The following is a 19,659-nucleotide window of genomic DNA, read 5'->3' on the forward strand; positions in this document are numbered from 1 at the left end:
AGAGAGATAGCAGTTTTATTTGATCATCTGCTACTGCGATGTAAAGATAAACATTCGAAATGTTCCGCTTCACCAGAAATGTGTGTGTGTGTGTGTGTGTGTGTATGTACTTGATTTGGCAATGGCATTTTGATTACCTAAAGGCCCTTCTTTCTTTGGGTTAATATTAAATTTTATGCGTATTTTTGCAGAAAGATAATTGTTCTTTAGGGAATGATTTGGCAAAGTGGGTCTACTCCCCACAAATAGAGTAAAGTAGCCAGTTACTTAAGGTTGTATAGTTAAGGCATCAATGACTGTCTCCTATACTGTCAATGGGACAGTCCCATGGGGCAAAGGTCAGGTCATGAAGTATCTGACGCTTCAAATCTAACAATATGAAAGTGCTTGAGAACAGCTGTAGCTCAGGTGGCAAGCACGCAGTCCATGGCCCAAAGGGTCAGTGGTTCAATCCCCAGTCCTGGCTGCATGTTGTCCGTTTGCAAGACACTGAACGCCAAGTTGCTCGGGTGAGCACCTTGCATGGCAGCCAAAGCCATCTGCAATCTACATTTAAAAATAAACTGCCATTTACAAACTAAACACGGATGCAAAATTTACATTATATATGGTGTTATAATTTACATGCACATTATTTTTAATCCCTGCATGACCAATTCTGTATTCATGTACACATTCTGAATAGTCAGATGACATTGTCATTAACATAGAAATCTTTGCCATATCTGCCATCCACCTCATTTGACATGGGAAAGCATTACAAATATGGTTAGTGTCAGTGGAAGACATCTCTGAAAATGTGCCAGTGTTAGCCAGATAGCTAGTCCTCGTCTGTAGTGTGTGTGATGTGTGTGTGTGTAATTATCCTCCCTTCCCCTTTCTGTCTCTCGTGCCTTCAAACATGAACTGGTTAACTAACAAAGCCAACAGCATGTCCTCCTCTCTCTCTGTCACCATTTCTCTCAGTCCACGCTTCATACTCCCCCCTCCCACCTCCTGTGGCCCCAGCATGTACTGGGCAGTGGGCCCAGCAGGATCTTCCTTGGATTTCCGTATCATTGATAATCGACCGGCTCGGGGAAGGGAGCAAATGCTACCCTGTCACTGCAGCTGCTCCTGGCTGCCACAGCAACTGGGGCAGAAAATCATTCTTATCACTTTGTCATAATCAGCAATGGATCGTGGTTTCCATCTCTCTGACCCTCTGTGTCCCTCTGTCCACTTTCTCTTTTATCTGCCTCTTTCTTTGTGCTCTATCTCTCTTGAAAATGATTTTGCAGTGAATGTCTGTTTTTGGGAATCTTCGTGCTTGTCTTAAAGCATCTGAGCTGGGCTGTTTTGAGTTTATACATGTGTGAGTGTCTCTGCAAACAAACAGCTCTTTTCGCTGAAGCTGCCATTAGCACTGCACAACTGTGTAGACACTTCCTCCTGGGAGGCTTAATAGTGCAGCACTAGACATTAAGAGCCCCAGTGGTGGCTGCATGTTTAAGAACATGCTCTCATTATTTTTATATGGATGTTCTTCTGAGTGCAGTTGTTTTTTTCTACTAAAATATACAAAGTGTACACATGTACTGTAGAGTATATAGTTCAAGATTTGGTTCACTTTGTGTATAAAAAATGTAATAACTTACACTATTCTACTATGATTTGATATACAGTAATATACAATGTACTCTATGTTATTGTTGTTTTATGGTAGCATTCTTTACAGTGTGTCCTCTATCCTGTGTTGATTTTTCTTTATTTCTCTTGTTCTCTCTCTAATAGTTCTCCCGGGAACGGCCTGCTCCTTCCTAGAATCATTGGTCACTCAGCCATGCTGGATCACTAGTAGTGGGTGAGGCTTTGCACCAGTTTTGTGTTGCCACCCTTTACTCAATTGACTGCCTAAATACCTCCTTGTCTCTGTGTGAGAAACCAAGCACGTGTGCATTTGCAAGTGTGTGTGTGTGTGCGTGTGCGGTGCATGTAAGAGCAACTGAGTGAAAAAGTTAATATGTTTTTTCTCTTTTACTATTTTTTCACAGCTGCAGGCAAATGTTCCTATTTTGATGTGAGTTTGCCATTCTCAGAGTGTTTGGATTAAAAAAGGTCACTGATCACACACTGGAGCATTACTGCTAAATGGTAGTATGGACTGCTGCAGTTTGTTAAACTGTGTGCAGACATTGGTTAGTGTGTTTGCCTGTGTGTATGAGCAGCCATGCAGGTGAATGTGCCTTTGTGTTTTTGCTTTACACTCCTGTCTCTTATGGCTGAGGTAAAGGGCAGCAGCAATTCCACAGTGGTTGTAACATAAAAAATGCATTATGTTATCAAACACACACAAACGTGCCAGTTATTTAACGCACTGCAATCAAGGGGGAAAAAAACACAGAGATGGTCTTTGCTCATATCCTATTTTCACTCTCAAAACACAAGAATAAGTGGACAGAAGAAAAGCATGAGAAAGAAAAGGAGAAAGAAAGAAAGATGTGAGGACTAACGAAGAGTTCATTCCACTGTTTCAAAATACTATAACATCTTGAGAATTTTGCCTTAAAAAGCCTGGGCTTTTTACATTTCTTTCATAATTAAACACGGTTTGTGCTGTCAGACCACCACTCACCACTGATGACCTTAATGTGAACTCATTCCTTTAATTAACTGGGATTGAAAGTGGAATGAGACTAATTACTGAAGTAGTCTGCAATTTAAAGGACATCCAGAATCTACATTTACTTCCAGCTTTGGATAACAAGATGCTTAAAGCACTCGCCATCCGTTTGTGTGCACTGACACAGAAGAGGCAGAGTTCATCTGGGTGTTAGATAAGCAGTTAGAATGTGCTTACTTAATAGGTGTTGGTATGTGTGTGTGATGCAGATAGGCTGCTTCCCCCCTGGGCAAGTCTTGGCAATAACAGAGCAGTGATCAGGTGCCCGAGTAACATACTATTTAATGAGTTACACAAAGCCAAGGAAAAAAGCCAAGTGGCAGAATTTCAACTATGTGACCTGCATGTTTCCAGCAGCGAAGTGTGTGTTCATACCGATTACGAATAATCAATCAAATGTGTGTGTTAGAGCGTAGGTGCAGAATGATTCACCTTGCACTTCTTCTTCCAGCTGCTGCTCAAACATAATTAGGAGACAGACAGAGAGAGAGAGAGAGAGAGAGGGGGGGGGGGGGTGGTCCATCGCCTTCACCAGCTCCCCATAGTTGTTTACAAGTTAACAAACTGCTTATTTGATTGCCTGAATAAATGACACAAAGCAAATGAATGTGGTTCTCCGTCAGATGGTCTGGCTGTCGGCCCTTTGCACCTCCATAAATCACCCCCATTCTTCACACTCTATCTGTTCTCTGCTACTTCTCTTCTACACAGTGGCACAATGCATTTTATGTTACATGTTAGAAAAAAAACCTGCTTAGACTCGATTATATTTGTGTAGTTCCTAGGTCCTATTTTCTCCCTGTTATGCCACCATTAACTGTTCACAGGTCTGAATTGAATTGACGCAGGTGCATATTTCTCAATTTCCCAACAGTGTGTGGAAACTCTCTGCAAGATCAATGGCTGAATCACCTCATCCGCTGGGCCAGGAGAATGGATAATTAGATAGACTGTGCAACAGTAAGTGTCCATCTTCACCACTTTAGCTTTTAGCAGCGAAAGGTGATAGCTTTGCAATAACAACATACACAAAATAATAAGCACAAGCAACTCCAGTCATGTGGATTCACTTGTACTGGAATCGAAGTCTAATCAGAATCCATTATGGCCACACACATTTTAGGCTCTAATCAGATTTGGATTCAGGATGTGATGTGCAGTGGGTCAATCCAGTGCATGGCATCCTATATCATTAGCATGGATTCAGTTTGGGATGAACCATTGCTTGTGTTTATAGCCACAGAAGAGAAAATAATATTAGGAATAAAGGACATGGCACAGCACAGCATGTATTAGTGTCTGACTGTGTAGCTGAATGAATGAAGCATCAATTTGCTCCATCCGATGATTTATGGTAATGTGCTGACTCACTGCCTATTAAACAACGTTACAGGCTTCTAAGAGGAAACTTGCAGGTCACTGCTTCCTCAAAGAGGATCTGAAGCCATTTGTCATAAACTGAAGGGCTTCAAGACATCTACAAGAGTTAATTGTTAATAAAGCAGTAAGTCCTGTAGTTGAGCATATTCATCTGCGTCTTGTGTGAAGCTGAATGCCAAAGTGCAGTGAAGCAGAAGACTAAGATTATTTTTTTGTAGCTCCATACCCTCACTCTGATTTCACCTGGTCTACTAATGTACCAGACTTCACACAGCTCCCTCTGGAGGCTTCCATCCCCAACACTAGTCAATAGTTGTAAATAGAGTTCTCACTTTAAATACACTATGTGCAAAAAACTTTTTAGAATTTTAAAAGCCTTGGCATTTACTAATGAACACAATTTAGATACACAACATAGATATGTGACAATAAGGCTGGACTGTACACATTTCCTCATATTGCTCACTGAACGGATGGAGTAAACGCAAAATATATCTATCTGTTTATATGTCTATCTATCTATCCGCTTTCCTCTGGATGGGGACCAGGTCTGTCCTCCTCCCTCCATCCTGTGATGGGCCAGCCCTCCTCCGTCCCTCCCTCTGCTCCACCACCAACATCCATCTCTGCACCGGGATAACCATACGCACAACAACAGGAGGCTGCAAGAAACGGAACAGGAGGAAGAAGAAAAAAAAAAACTGGCACAAACAGCTGCTGCTCAACAGGGTGAAGTCAGTCCGTGTTGTGGAAAGCAACCAGAAAAAACGGCTGTCTTCCGTTGCGTGAACTGGACATCATAGTGGTGGTCCTCCTGAGGTCCAACTCGGCTGTGGTCATGCACCCTAAAGGAGTGTGTGAACAGTGACAATGATTTGATCTTCGCTGTGGATAGATCCATTCGGTCTTGTTGATCATGACAAGGAGCATGAAGTTTGCGGTTGCGGTGATGTGGTTCTCCATAGCTCTCGGGAAACTCACTGCGCAAGGTAAGAATCGGTACATTCATCGTTGTACTACCAAAGCTGAGCAAGTGCCAGGTAGCATCTCCTCTCTGTCAAAGACAAAGGGCAATTTGACTCAGGATGCAGGGACATTTAACGCTGGGGAAGGTTTCGGCATCACAGCATCTCAACTGGGCAGTGTGCGCCGCCCTGCACACGGATTGTGACCGGGGGAAGAGTTTTAGAAAGAATTTGTCGGACAGTATAATTCAGATGGTGGTTGCACTTTTAATTGTGCGCGACACAGCAAGGATGACAGAATCATGGGGTCAGCTGAGAGGAGCCCGTTCATCATTTATTAAAGAATGGGAGCGTGGCGCCCTCCCGGGGATAGTGTGGGAGCATATTACATCTAATAGAGGGAAATAAACTAGGAAAGAATTCCCTTACATAATAAAATTGTGGCTGAGGCGCGTCTCATATCTTGTAAGGAGAAGTAAATATTTTGTCACCGTCTGAACCAGAAATCTAGAGTATTGCCTGCTCCTCTCTCTCTCTGAGGTCCTGTACGTTGATGTTTACACCGCTGAAGTCCTTAAGCTGTTGGCAGCACACGCTGTCAGTGTTTCCTCCTGTACAGGTGACTGTGTATGTGTGTCTCTCAGAGTGATAAAGCAAAACAGAGGACAGAGATGTGATGAGGAGTCGCTGAAAGTGATCCATCTGCAGTGACAAAATTGCTCTTTCAAAGTCAGTCTGCACGCAAACTCAGAAGGAGCCACATTTTGAACTGACACTGCAAGAGAGATTTGATAAATGACCTATATGAGATGTCATGCTCAGCATATTATCAGACAGTTTTCATTTTCAAACTCTCGAGCTATTTTTATGCCCATATGTGTCAGGGGTGTTTTATCTGAACCACTCTCCCATCAGCCCTTTTTCTTGGCTCAGAAATTAAATTCTAATAGTTTGTTCATTCTTCGCATCCAGCTATTTCTTAATCTCTTGAAGAAATTGAAAATAATTTGTCACATTTACAGTGCGTACCGAAAGTTTTTAGAGGCCTTTTACTTTTTTCAATTTGGCTTTGTTGCAGCCTGATACTAGCTCCATTAAGCTACACTCAATACACCATAATGACGAAGAGAAAACAGACTTTTAGAAATTTTTCATTGAGGATATCTCTGTACTCTATTCAGCTTTCCCTTAACCCTGAGTAGTCTCCCAGTTCCTGGTGCTGAAAAACACCTCCATAGCATGATGATGCTACCCCCATGTAGGAATGATGGTACTGGGCAGGTGAGGAGCGGTGCCTGGTTTCCTACAGACACAATGTTTAGAACTGAGGCTAAACAGTTCAATCTTGATTTCATCAGAGCAGAGAATCTTGTTCCTCAGTCTGAGAGTCCTTCAGGTGCTTTTTTTTTGCAAAGTTCAAGTATGTTTTCATATGTTTGGACTGAGGAAAGGCATGTGTCTAGCCCCGCTGACATAAAACCCAGATCGGCGGAGGGCTGCAGTGATGGTTGCCGTTCTATAACTTTGTCCTATCTCCACGCAGGATCTCTGGAGCTCAGTTAGAGTCTTGGTCACCTCTCTTACTAAGCCTCTTACTAAGAGTCCTGGTTGTGCCAAACTGCTTTCATTTTGGCAATTACGAAGGCCACTGTGCTCTTGGGAACCTGCAGTTGCAGCAGGAATTATTTTGTAGCCTTCCCCAGATCTGTGCCTTCCAAAAACCGTGTATCTGAGCTCTGCAGGCAGTTCCTTTAACCGTACAGCATTTGCTCTGATGCAGTATGCATTGTCAGCTGTGAGGCCTTCGATAGGGAGGAGTGCGCTTTTCCAAAATCATGTCCAATCAGTTCAACTCACCACAGGTGGACTCCAGTCAAGGTGTAGAAACATCTTAGCAACAATCAAGAGAAATGGGAGGCACCTGAGCTAAACTTTAATTGTTGTTGCAAAGTGTCAGAATACCAAGGTGATATTTTAGTTTTTCTTTTTACATAAATTTACAGACATTTCTAAAAAACTTATATGCAAATGATCTGTACCATGTACTACAGGCATAACAGTTCATTACAGAAGTCAGTACATGCAAAATGATTAGACATATCATAATCTGTCCGGCATATATAGTTCTATTAGACTTTGTTTGTGTCCTAAGCCGATGAGCTACTCAGGTGAATCCTGTCTGTCATAAATTAAGAGGAATATGTGAAACCTTCAATTGGCAAGCGAATGTAGACAAAGCATATATGTGTTACCATTAGTGACAATTACTTTTTTAATGTTTTATTTCTTCCTTCGTCCTGTGCTGTAAAAATGGGTAAATGTCCAATCTTTTGCAACCAATCTCCCAAATGTGAAACTTTGTACTGTTGTATTTTCCATATAACATGCAGCCTTGTGCACTTTCAGTCACTCTTAACAAAACTTTAGCCCCAGTTTCCCCTAGAAAATGTGCACTGTATGATGTTTCAATTTACTCTGGGTACACAAAAAAAGATATCTATTGAGTAAGTAATGAGCAATATAATGTAGTATCTCCCACAGTATTCTCTAGCTACTTACCTGTAATGCATATGAAGACTGAAGGAGGTCATTATGAACTAATCATGCATTTCTGATTTATTATCTCTCAAACTCATTGCTGTGTACTATACTCAAGTTTTTTTCCAGGAACTACTCATTAACTATGACTTATCGGGTCTACTTGCATTTTTGTGTAAAGGATGGATTCTAGGTAAGTCAAAGGTTTTTGCAGGTATGGTTTGAGGAATGTAACAAAGCAAATGAGGAAAACTGTAATAGGAGGAAAACTGTAATAAAATTACCTGAGTGGTGCTTACTGCTTCCCACCACAACATTTCTTTCTAGTCGTGTCAAGACAACATGTCCAACCTTTATGGTAACAGATGTCCAAAGGGACTTTTTCTTTCTGTAGCTCCACGGGAAGCTGTTTACAGTGCAGTTTTGAAACATGTGTACTGTCATATTACACATGTGGTTACATTTGGTCAATGTCTTTGACATCATGTATGTGTGGACATACGTGGACACATGCATATGACTGATGGGGTTAACCATTTTGTACTGTTTTGGCAAGAGCCAAATTTCTCATTGTATTTTGGGTAAACAACAGCACGGCTCTACCTTTTATTCTTTAGTGTTTCTTGCCTCCAAACACTCCCCACTGTCTAGAGGCATCTCATGAGGCATCTCATGAGAAACTATAATAATAACAAAATAGAGACACAATGTTCAACTGCAGCTCATTTGCACCAGTATGTAAAGGAAAAAGGGGGCTCCCCTCTGTTTTCGCTCTCATCCTATTACCCCTTACAGTGGTACATCCCGCTGTGATTCCTCAGCAAACAGATGGTGGCAGTGTGGACATGATCATACCACCATGGGATGTTTCAGATCGAGGGGGAGACAGGGTGTTTGTTTGAGGGCTGGGTCACCCCTGTGTCTGTATTGATCATTAGCAAGTTTATATCTATTACACACTCATGCAGGCAGACAGAAGGCAGTACTTGTAGTGTGTTGTCTCCTTATGACCTCCATACAACAAATACATATAGACATTATCAGACTTACAAACACACAGACACACAATCATGTATCATAATTTGCCCACATAAGAATCAACCCAACCAGAGTCAATCAGCCTCTATCTGAGGTAGGCAGCAGCCTCTTGTAGATGAATCTGTCTGCAGTGTTTGCTTAGCTTGGCTCCTGTGTTGTTGTTGATTAGGATCATGAGATATAGCTGCTTCCTGTAGCTGACTGAGTGTACCCATGCCCCGTTTCAGGCTTTTACAAACTGAATGCTGAACAGGGGATCTGATGCAACAAGAAGTAATTTGTCTGAACATGGTGTGTACACAGTGTGTGGAAACAGGAGGAGACTGAGGACAGTCAAAATAGGGACATCATTTGTGTCCATGCACACATACCCCATGGCAAAAAGAGAGTTTTCTCATTTCCTCGCATTCGTATGAATGCAGTAATGTGCATGTGCATGTTTATTTGACTATTTGCACGGACATATCACTGAATGTTTTCATACACCACTCCCTAACCCCATCTGTCATGAGAGTCTACATAAACCAAACCCTCTAACCCAAACCTTGTACGGTAAGAGCTCATCATTTCTACTTGTTAGCCATGCATGAAAAAGTGGAGACAGTTTTACCTCAGCTGTGGTCATTTTTATATATAGAACCATGGGAACTTTGCCAGAACACAAAATCAACTGCAGCCTGAATTTGAAAAAAGTCCCAGAAAAGCAGCTCTAAAACATGGCTCTTTAAAAGACATAAAACAAAGATAAAACAAAGTTTACAACACTAATGTCTGCAGGTACGTCCAGGAGCTATAGCAGTAAAGTCCCCTTTATGTCTGTGTGTGAACTTTGGAATGACAAGAAGATAGTTAGTGTAAAGAAGCAAGTATCAGTAAAATGTAATTAGTTTTCTTTGTGGCAGTTAAAATATTTGCAGCTGAATTTCAGATTTGTATTTTGTAGCTGAATTTTTTGCAGAAGTTGTATGATCTTTTAAACGTTTCTGAGATGTGAAAAACAGCACAGTAATGCTACATATCTTATTAGATGCCCTAAAGCAAACATGTAAAGTAGAAGTTGACTAAGTACCAAGCGCTGAGTTACTTCACTGTATATACCAGATGATAGCAACCCATATAAATGCCTGTCTTTTAAAGTGGGACGCAAACCATTGTGGGGCATTGTCGATGCCATCCACCAAAGTGTAATGCATAATCAGTGTCATCAAAGGCTCAACTTAGGTATAGGAGAATGAAAATAGAGGATTTAGTAAATCATTTTATTAAACCATTTCACACAAACATACCTCTACAAGCCAACCCAAAGCCAGGAACATAGTTGCATTTGTGTATTTGTTATCACAGTATTATAAAAGAAAAAAATGGAGTATAAACCTTGTATGATACAAACTTTACTGTTCTTCTGTGTGTGAAAGAATCGTCCATAACCTGTTGTAGCCCAGCCAATACTGGACATATAAGGCCAGTATTGTTTGTTTAGGGTTAAAAAAATCTGAAAAAGATGAGTCAGCCACAAGTGTTTGAACCAACCATATACAGATTCTTATCTTACTGGAGTAAACTATAGTAGCAGTAGCACTGTATATTATACTGTATATAGCATGTACAGTAGGATTGGCTTGAACAAGCTGGAACATTGTCTGTGTGTTAAGACAAGTTTTCTCATTTCTTTGTTTTTAACTGTCTGTCCTCGTCCTCCTTGCCCCAGTTAATTTCTTTTTCTGTGCTAACCTCCACCCTGCCCCCTCGCTCTGTCTCTCTCAGACACTGCAGGGAATTGCTCTGGGTCACTCTCTCACTCCTTTCCTTATCAGCTCTCTCCACTCCTCTGCTCCACTCCCCTTGTTCGAGAGGCAGTGGATTTCAACTGCTCCTCTCTGTCTATCAGCGTCTGTTGCAACACCACCACTGGCAGTGCCAAGTTTCCCATGCCTATGCAGGCAAATGCTGGGAGCATTGAGCCGATAGAGCAGCTGTGTAACTGAGGGAGGATCTGCTGCAGCTCAAGTACAAATACCACATAATACCGTGAGCATCCAGTGAATGTCATTGTCATCTGCATCATTCAGAGTGAGTTACAAGAGGAGAGATTCAATGTCTTGCTAAAGGGTAACTCAACAGGATTTATACTGTAGCTGCTGAAGAGCACGCTGACTGTCATCAGAATCAAGCATGTGAACTTTAGGTCACTAGAGAGTCTCTGAGCAGATCTGAACTACTTAGACTCTTAGTATCGCACTGAATACAAGGAGCTCCTCGAGACTGTCGTGGGGGACAGATAAGCTACACCTATATGCATGTAAAGTAGTTTCAACAGACACATGGCATAAACTAAACAAAATTACATATCATAAATTTTATATCTGGGCAACATCACAGTGTGTTTTCTGTAATTGCCTACCAAAGAAACCATCGCATCTGGCAGCTGGCTGCACCTCAACTGTCTCCTGTCTCCTGCTCAGCGTGTGCATCACTCTTTAACTGACTATTATGTCTTGTGCCTGACTGCACAAAGCGCTCTGAGCTCAGCTCGTCTCCCCTGGCAATTGTTCTGTCTTAGGTGATCATGTCAGCATGATTATTTTGTCAGCCTTGGGAGCTTAGATGCATTCGCTCTGCCATGACCAGCTGTCATTCCTGGGCTGGGAATGTGTGTGTGTGTGTGTGTGTGTGACTCTAAGGAACACACAGCCACTGACTTAATTTTTCCTTCCACTTACTTTGGAAACTGCAGAGGTGGTTCAGTTTATTCATGCGTGACTGTGTTTGTCTGTGCTCTTAAACATGGAATACTTGGAGGAGGTCGACATTATGCATACATCGGTGTGTGCACATGAATATTACAGGCGTGTGAGCAAACTAACTGTACAATTAGAGTATGAAATTATGTCATTAAAGATATTCTGCGTGGTCTTGTTTTATTTATTTAATCATTTATTCATAGGCCATTTGATTCGTCACAGTTTTATCATCAAGTGGCTTGTTCAAGCCACATTTTTAATTAATGTAAAACAAAGAAGCCTGTAATTCCCTCAGAGGAGACTTAGGTGTCTTAGTGGTCTCCCTCACTCGTCTCCTTAGTGAAGTTGCATTTGAGTAGAGCCTTCTCTAGGCAGATTTATACCTGTACCATGTTCTTTACGTTTCTAAAAGATTATTCGTTGACTTGGAAATGTTCTTGTGTCCAATCCCTGACTTGTGCTGGAATAACCCTTACTCAGAGTTACTTAGAGCACAGTAGAGTGTTTGTTTTCCTTCATGGTGTAAATTTTGGCCAAGATGCTGATTCACCAGCGACTGGAACTTCCAGATATAGCTGTATTTATACTGCAATCCTATAAACACATTCACTGCACTCAGGTGATGTAACAAACTTTGTAACCAGTTGAACAGTGTTTGATGTAAGTTGCTTTAATTACACAATGAATTAATTTGTATTTTAATTTTTAATTGTTTAGATACATTTTGACTGTGACATGAAGTCACCATGTTTTTAAAGGCAAATAAACCAAGCATGATTCAATATTGTAATAAAACTAAAGGTAGAAACTTTCAGAGAACTTCAGAGAGGAATATAGGTACTGTACTACTGAACATATTTCGACATCCACAGCTACTTTTTTTCCTCCCTAAACATACTCCCTGTCTCTCTTATCTTACTTCCTTTAGGTCATGAGGACTTTGTGTCACTGGCTGAGATGGAGGATACCTTGTTAAGGAATCTTTTCAGGGGTTACCAGAAGTGGGTTCGGCCTGTCCAGCACGCCAATGACACCATCACTGTACGCTTTGGACTAAAGATTTCACAGCTTGTTGATGTGGTGAGCTCCATTCTCTTTTCTGCAGTTCCCACTTTACTCAAACTGACAAAAGGCTACATGAACACTTTCTTTACTAAATATATCATACTTGGTTGAGTTTGTTTGCAGCTGTGTGGTCATTTTTGGGGTAGTTTGTGCTATTGTACTGCTGGAAAAAAATAATATCTGTAGACTGGAGTCGTCAGTGTTCACAATAGACCAAAAATACTGAGTACATGACTTCAGTATCCTAAATGGAAGTGCTGGCCCTCTCCTAACATAAAATATGCATTATATTAATATTAGATAGATGTGGGTCCTTAAACTGTCTCTGCAGGGATCACATCCTCAGCATCCTCGAGCAAACTGGAACCCAACATGGAGGTTCTACTTCTTTCAGGAGACCCCACCCATCACACTGTGTTAAGCAGAATGTTCCTGTTAAGAAAGCTCTCTGAAGAAATTAAAATGACCTTATGTAACCCGGTTAATAAAATCTTTCCATAGTCTTCATAGGCTTGTTGATTATTTTATAAAGAATGAGGAGGAAAGAAATAGAAGGAGGAAGTATTACAATTCAACATCGCTGACAGAAAGTAGAACAAGGATTGAGGCAACGGAGGGAATAAAAAGATGTCCATGGCAAGAATGTGATAGAGATTGTTTAGTTCCTCTGTTTAGGATGAGACACATGTTTTTTTTTATGTTGAGAAGAAATAATAAAAGGTCACAATGGTCATTGGAGGAAGTTGACAGAGAGACCAAAAGCAGTGAGGATGCACTAGAGTTATAAGTGTGAAGAAACATAAAGAGAAAGTCAGTATAAAAGAAGCGAGACAAAGAAAAGGTTAAGGTCCAGAGTGGTCATAGCAGCAGAGGAATAATGAGGGCATCAGACTGAGAGGAACTGACTCACATTTATTATTTACACAAGGACACACACTCAGAAAGCTGCTCCCACAACTCCACAGGGGCCAAATTCTCACTACATCAGCATTTGATGTTCATACTCCCACTCTTAGACATAAGATTTAGCACAGGGCCATCTTGTGGTGTTCTAACTAAAGCACTTGTATAATTCAAAAAATAAAAAATCAATGTTCGTTCAGCGAGGAAGGGCGTGCAAACAGTTTTGGCTCTTAAGAGTAGAGAAACCTGAATGAAGGGGGAAATTTGGCACTTGGATTTTCCCTCTAAGATTTTTGATGTACAGTAACACAACAGCTTTCATAAATGCATTACTGCGTTTTCTTTCACATCGCCCTCTCTCCCTGACTCTGTCACTAGTCTTTGGCAGTTCTGTATAGCAGTATCACTCAGTATATTTCCCACTAAACAGTAACTTGCAATTGGCTCTTATTAGATGCTGTAGATAAGCTACGAGCTGTTCCACTGCACTTGCTTAGAGACAAGCAAAAGAAGCAATTACCCACATCGAAAAAACTCATTTTTATTTCTAACGAGGCTTGAGTACTTTTCTTTTATCCCACTCAGCCTTTTGTCTCTAGCTTCAGGTTTGCTCTTCACCTCCTCATTAGCCTCTCTTATCCTTCTCAGTAAGCGCTACTAAGGTTTATAAATAGTGAACAAAACTCTCCTCTCTTTCTTCTTACAGGATGAAAAGAACCAGTTGATGACTACAAATGTCTGGCTCTGGCAGGTAAAGATGAACACTAGCTCTGCTAATTAAAACATAGCTTTTTGGAAAAAATATAAATACTGTCATGTTATGATACAGTTCCTTTACAGCTTTATTCCTAAGGGCCAACGTCTGTACATACTGCAGCCTTTATAAAATAGTGCAATACATTTTTGAAAACTACAGAATAACATACAGCATTTCCAGAAATCTAAATAAAGAATGTAATGATTATCAAATTTGAAACCTGTTTTTGACTACAGAGATTTATCATGCATTCGTGGATGCAGTTCACAGACAGTTCTAGAGCTGTTCTTGGGCCAATGCAGTGATTTCCACTACAGAATAATATATGCATTTAATAACACATTTACTGAGAGCCCTGAGACCAGGGTGATGTTTTCTGGCCTTGCCCCTTTGAAAACAGAGATTTCTCAGGATTCTCTCAATAATTCTACAAATTAAACTAATTTTGAATATCTTGTAAAGCTATATTTTCAGTTTTTAGTGTTACACACGTTACATACGTTAAATACGTTGACTTTGTTCCATTCGTTCGTTCGTTCGTTCATTCGTATAGCATTAGTAATTATACAAACCCAAGGTATGCACTCACTAAAATATCTGGCTATCCAAAGACACTTGGTAAGTATTTAAACACAAATTTTAACAAAAGTAGTGCTATGACATAGGCGAGACATACCTTGTAGCATGATTAACTTAGTCCCCATCTGTTTTTCTTCAAGATGATAGATCTTGTTTAATTCAATTCCTGCTCCCATCCTGTTCCAGGCATTACACAGCAGCTTGTAAACATCTTGTCAGTATTTTCTGCAGCAGCTGGTCCACTGGCTCTCACAGATTGACTAACAAGAACTGCATAGCCACACAAGCCCACAGGCCCCAGACTCACGAACTCATAGTTCTACAACTATGGAGGCAAGTGACACATAACAAGAGTTAAATAGGTGGTGACTATTTTGTTACTTCAACAGTCAATCAAAAAACATACAGGTCTGCTTCCTGTTCCTAAGCACCATAACTAAACACAGAGAAATATTTAGTCTTTCTGCGACACATAACTAGAAAACATTCACTAAAAAGTTGAAAAGTTACTTTCAACTCTCTCAAATTGAGGTTAAAAATATTTATGTTTCCTATGTTTGCATTTTATTTTATACTATAAAATATATGTTTGGCTATTCATACACATCTAACACGGCACTGTAACTGGCCATTGGCTCTCTACAGCTGCTCCATGGTGCTGAAGTGGACTGCTGAAGATTCACACACGGTCAGGGTTTTGGTTAAGGGATGGACCCAAGAGAGGAGACAGTGGGAGAGATGAAAGAAAAGGGACTTTTATTTACAGAAACTTAAAAAATGGTCAACGGAAATCGCTCCTAACAGGAGGGTACAAGAAACAGGTGCAGAACAGAATAGACACAGACAAACTATCCAGAGGACCCGAACATGAGGGGAAAACAAATGACAAGAACTACTAAACAGGTAAACAAGAGGAAGACTACGGGAATCGTCCTAACAAAATACACTTAAGAAACATGGAACACAACTACACAACTGATGGGTGGGTAAAAAAAAACACAGGAGAATATCTAAATCAAAGAAACCTAAAACTTTCAACAAAACGAACTCTCGGGAAAAGGCCAAAGAGATTGACCGGAATATGAAAATATACAAACAACTGAACAAATGTATTAATAACTAAAGTAAAAACAGACCACGACTAAAAACACACTGGAGGGAAAAGATAACTGAAGTACAGCGTTGGCAGAAGTACATAAAGTAACACAAACTAAAGGGAGGCAGACACGAACAAACTGAACAAAAGGCACTGATAAACTGAAGAATGCAAGGCATACCTAAAACACAAAACCCAGGACCAGACTAGCAGTGAAAACTGGAGACTAAACCTACACACAGAAATTAACAGAAGGCAAACCTCAGACCAAAAAACGACACAAAAGCACAGAGTCCAGGATTAGAGTCCATGAAGCCAAAAAAGTCCAAGAAACACAAAGTCAGGTTTTTCCAAAAGTCCAGAGTCTACTGTGGGGTTGATGAGGGTAACAACAACAGCAATGACAACGAGGATCTGGCAGGGGAGTGAGGGGGAGACTGAAATTAAATAAAGGAGGGAACAGGTGCAATGAGGGACGATGATGGTAAAGCTGGGCAAAAGAACCAGGCACAGGAAGTAAAGAGAAGGGGCCACAAAATAAAAGTCCAGGAACAGGAAGTGCACCGGATCGTGACACACACTCGTTACTGAGTTGTCTGTTTTACCAGCTACATGAAATGATAATAGTGACATGCATTGTTTTTTGTTTTTTTAAAGGAGTGGCTTGATGTGAAACTGAAGTGGAACCCAGATGATTATGGGGGTATTACCTCCATTAGAGTACCTTCAGAGACAATTTGGCTGCCTGACATCGTCCTGTATGAAAAGTGAGTTATATGGCGCACTAAAGTTCTCTTTAATAGTAAAATCACTTTAAATTTACTTAAATTTTTCTAATTGCTGCAATTTTAGCGCTGATGGTCGCTTTGAGGGTTCCCTGATGACCAAAGCTATTGTGCGGTGGGATGGCACCATAACATGGACCCCACCTGCCAGCTACAAGTCTTCCTGCACCATGGATGTCACCTTCTTCCCATTTGACCGTCAGAACTGCTCCATGAAGTTTGGATCTTGGACTTACGATGGAAACATGGTGGACCTGGTCCTGGTGGATCACCATGTGGACCGCAAAGATTTCTTTGATAATGGAGAATGGGAGATCCTCAATGCCACAGGAGCAAAGGGAAGCAGGAGGGACGGGGTGTACTGGTTCCCATTTATCACCTACTCCTTCATCCTCAAGAGGCTGCCCTTGTTCTACACTCTCTTCCTCATCATCCCATGCCTGGGTCTGTCCTTTCTCACTGTGCTGGTGTTTTATTTGCCATCAGATGAAGGAGAGAAACTGTCCCTTTCCACATCTGTACTGGTTTCTCTCACTGTGTTTCTCCTGGTCATAGAAGAAATCATACCTTCATCCTCAAAGGTTTGTAGCCTGGAGAGTTTTAACTGAGGGCTACTGTATGTTTATTTCAAAGTGTCTACTGTTTTTATATTTGTCCTGTGTTCAACTGTCCTAAATCAGTTACCAAAATATTGACTTTAGATACACCTCAGTTCAATTGACAACAGCAGAACACGAAGGGACATAAAATGTCCAATATCTCTGAAAGAAACTATTCAAAATGTATATAATAATACAATGGCATTGTATTCATGAAGCAGGTGAATACAGTCACATTTTTGATGTAGCAAGTTTTCTTTGTCTCTTTTTTATCCCAGGTAATCCCACTGATTGGAGAGTACCTTCTCTTCATCATGATCTTTGTCACCTTCTCCATCATTGTCACAGTCTTTGTGATTAATGTCCACCACCGCTCCTCTGCCAGTTACCACCCCATGGCCCCCTGGGTAAAGAGCCTGTTCCTTCAGAGACTGCCCAGACTGCTGTGCATGAGGGGACATACTGACAGGTAATGCAGTTTGGAAAATATGTTTATTTGTCTTCTTACCAAGTATTTGAAGAGAAAAATTGATTCCATTGTCATGGTAGATCGTTACAGGAGACATGAACTGACAGGAGACTGTTAGCTTATCTTAGCTTAACGTCAAGATGGCAACCAGGAAGAAATCACTAGCAGCTGCCAAGATTTTATTTTAATAAATTCCAGAAAAACGACAAACGTGTGTTTTTATAATTAATTACATTTATTTTTGCAGAAAAAATAAATGAGATGTGTTGTCTTCATTTTTGATGTTTAGCGGTGCTGTTAGTCCAGCTAGCTTTTTTCCCATTTCCTGTTCCCATGCTAGGCTAAGCTAACACACTCATATTAACCATCCAGTAAGAGTGGTAACAGTGTAACTGTTAGCTAGACAATTTTTAAAATAATTGTTTATGCCAAAATGTCTGACTTTTTCGATTAATATATATTCCAATTCCATTAGAAGATACATCTGGAAAAACAAATAAAAGTGTTTGTCCATTATCCTCAGATACCATTACCCAGATATTGAATTGCGCAGCCCAGAGCCGAAGCCTCACAAAGGTGCAGGGAGAAAGGGTGTTCCTCCCAGCAGCAGTCAGCAGAGAGGCCCTCTGGGAGTGAAGGAGGATGAGCACCAAGCCTGGCTGGCCATGCTGGAAAAAGCCACCATTTCAGTTCGCTACATCAGCCGTCACATCAAAAAGGAGCACTTCATAAGAGAGGTGTGGGGGTGGGCAAACCTGGGGGGAAGGTGTGGGATAAATTATTTTGGCATGCACATTACATTACATTCGCTCAAAATATTTTATAACTCATTGCACCTTCTGACTTGTCTTTAGGCTGACATGGTTTCACATCAGCTATGGAATGGTGCTTTGTTTTTTGTTGTTTTTAACTTTCTTGATTTTTGTCTTTGTGTCCCTGTCTCCTTCTCAGGTAGTACAAGACTGGAAGTTTGTGGCACAAGTGTTGGACAGGATTTTCCTTTGGGCGTTTCTCACAGTGTCAGTACTGGGAACTATTCTGATCTTCACCCCTGCTCTGCAGATGTACTTCAGCACACCTTAATGAGCACCGACCCCTCCACAAACACCCTCCAACACCCCCATCTTGTTTTTCCTAGCTGCCTAAGAATATGATTTATACATCACGCTCAATGAAACATTCACTTCATTTCAATTGTAAAAACAAGCTCAACCCTACAAACGTTTACCTCCCAACATATGGTTTGCAACCTGTAATGATGACTAGAAACTATTCTAGATGCAACTTATTGTACTGAAGTGCAAAAGAGTCAAAGCAATAAGCAGATTGTAATAGCGTGTATGATTTGAGTGTCCATGTTTGTATAGTTATAATTATAACACACAAATATATTTCACAATAGGTCTTCATGACTCATGAGTTGTGTGTCACATGAACCATTTTATTCAGGCAGCTGCACATACAGAAGTATGTGCTCTGAGAATGATGACCACAATAAAAAGACATCTGTTCAACCCTGTTTTTCAGTCTGTTTTGATGCTCACCACCAGCCAAAGTGGGCGCATAACAAACACTTATTCAAACATGTAGTGTTCTTCCAAAATGTCTGGCAAAGGAAAATACAAATTCTAGGTAAAAATGAGAGATAAGTCAAATATCGTTTGTCCTTTGTCTTTTGTTTGTATTTTTAATGCCTTATTTTTTGTAGCGCTGCCAGCTCACAGCTAGAAGGTCCCTGGATTTACTCTACATGCTGGCTGCAGCCTTTCTGTTTGCAGTTTGCATGTTCTCTTCGTACTTGTGTTGGTTTCCTCCCACAGTCCAAAGACTCTAATCATAGGTGTGACTGTGAGTGTGAATCATTGTTTGTCTGTGCATATCTCTGTGCATTGGCCCTGAGATAGACTGGTGGTGTACCCCACTTCTCACCCAATGACAGACAGTGATAAGCAGGAAAGACTTTGTCTTCTGTGTATGAACACATACAAACAACCCACACAACCAAAGGTTTGCATGATTACATACAAACTACATTATCACCAACAGGAAGTTACGAGATTTTAGAATTGACTCATTAGGAGA

The 19,659-nt window shown here is 40.8% G+C and overlaps 1 protein-coding gene across 2 annotated transcripts; it reads left to right on the top strand.

The window, feature by feature from the left end:
* Window positions 1-3,555: 3,555 nt before the first annotated feature.
* Window positions 3,556-19,091, top strand: LOC137124267 (neuronal acetylcholine receptor subunit non-alpha-3). Of its 2 annotated transcripts, XM_067499082.1 has the most exons (8): window positions 4,592-5,031; window positions 12,253-12,404; window positions 13,999-14,043; window positions 16,382-16,491; window positions 16,577-17,090; window positions 17,387-17,577; window positions 18,101-18,314; window positions 18,529-19,091. In XM_067499082.1, the coding sequence occupies exons 1-8, from the start codon at window positions 4,959-4,961 to the stop codon at window positions 18,658-18,660; spliced, it is 1,431 nt and encodes a 476-aa protein (XP_067355183.1). In that variant the 5' UTR covers window positions 4,592-4,958; the 3' UTR covers window positions 18,661-19,091. The 2 variants fall into 2 exon arrangements, with proteins under 2 accessions (XP_067355184.1, XP_067355183.1); XM_067499083.1 differs by lacking the exons at window positions 18,101-18,314; window positions 18,529-19,091 and adding an exon at window positions 3,556-3,622 and having other exon boundaries at window positions 4,591-5,031; window positions 17,387-17,581.
* Window positions 19,092-19,659: the final 568 nt, after the last annotated feature.

Source organism: Channa argus, chromosome 3 (assembly GCF_033026475.1).
Source record: "Channa argus isolate prfri chromosome 3, Channa argus male v1.0, whole genome shotgun sequence".
Taxonomy (NCBI): Eukaryota; Metazoa; Chordata; class Actinopteri; order Anabantiformes; family Channidae; genus Channa; species Channa argus.

What these genes read in the sequence shown, in the direction of transcription:
- LOC137124267 (XM_067499082.1), top strand. Translation starts at nt 4,959, where the DNA reads ATGACAAGGAGCATGAAGTTTGCGGTTGCGGTGATGTGGTTCTCCATA. An exon ending in TTTCACAGCTTGTTGATGTG is followed by an intron (nt 12,405 to 13,998) that starts GTGAGCTCCATT and finishes TTCTTCTTACAG; the next exon opens with GATGAAAAGAACCAGTTGAT. An exon ending in ATGAGGGGACATACTGACAG is followed by an intron (nt 17,578 to 18,100) that starts GTAATGCAGTTT and finishes CATTATCCTCAG; the next exon opens with ATACCATTACCCAGATATTG.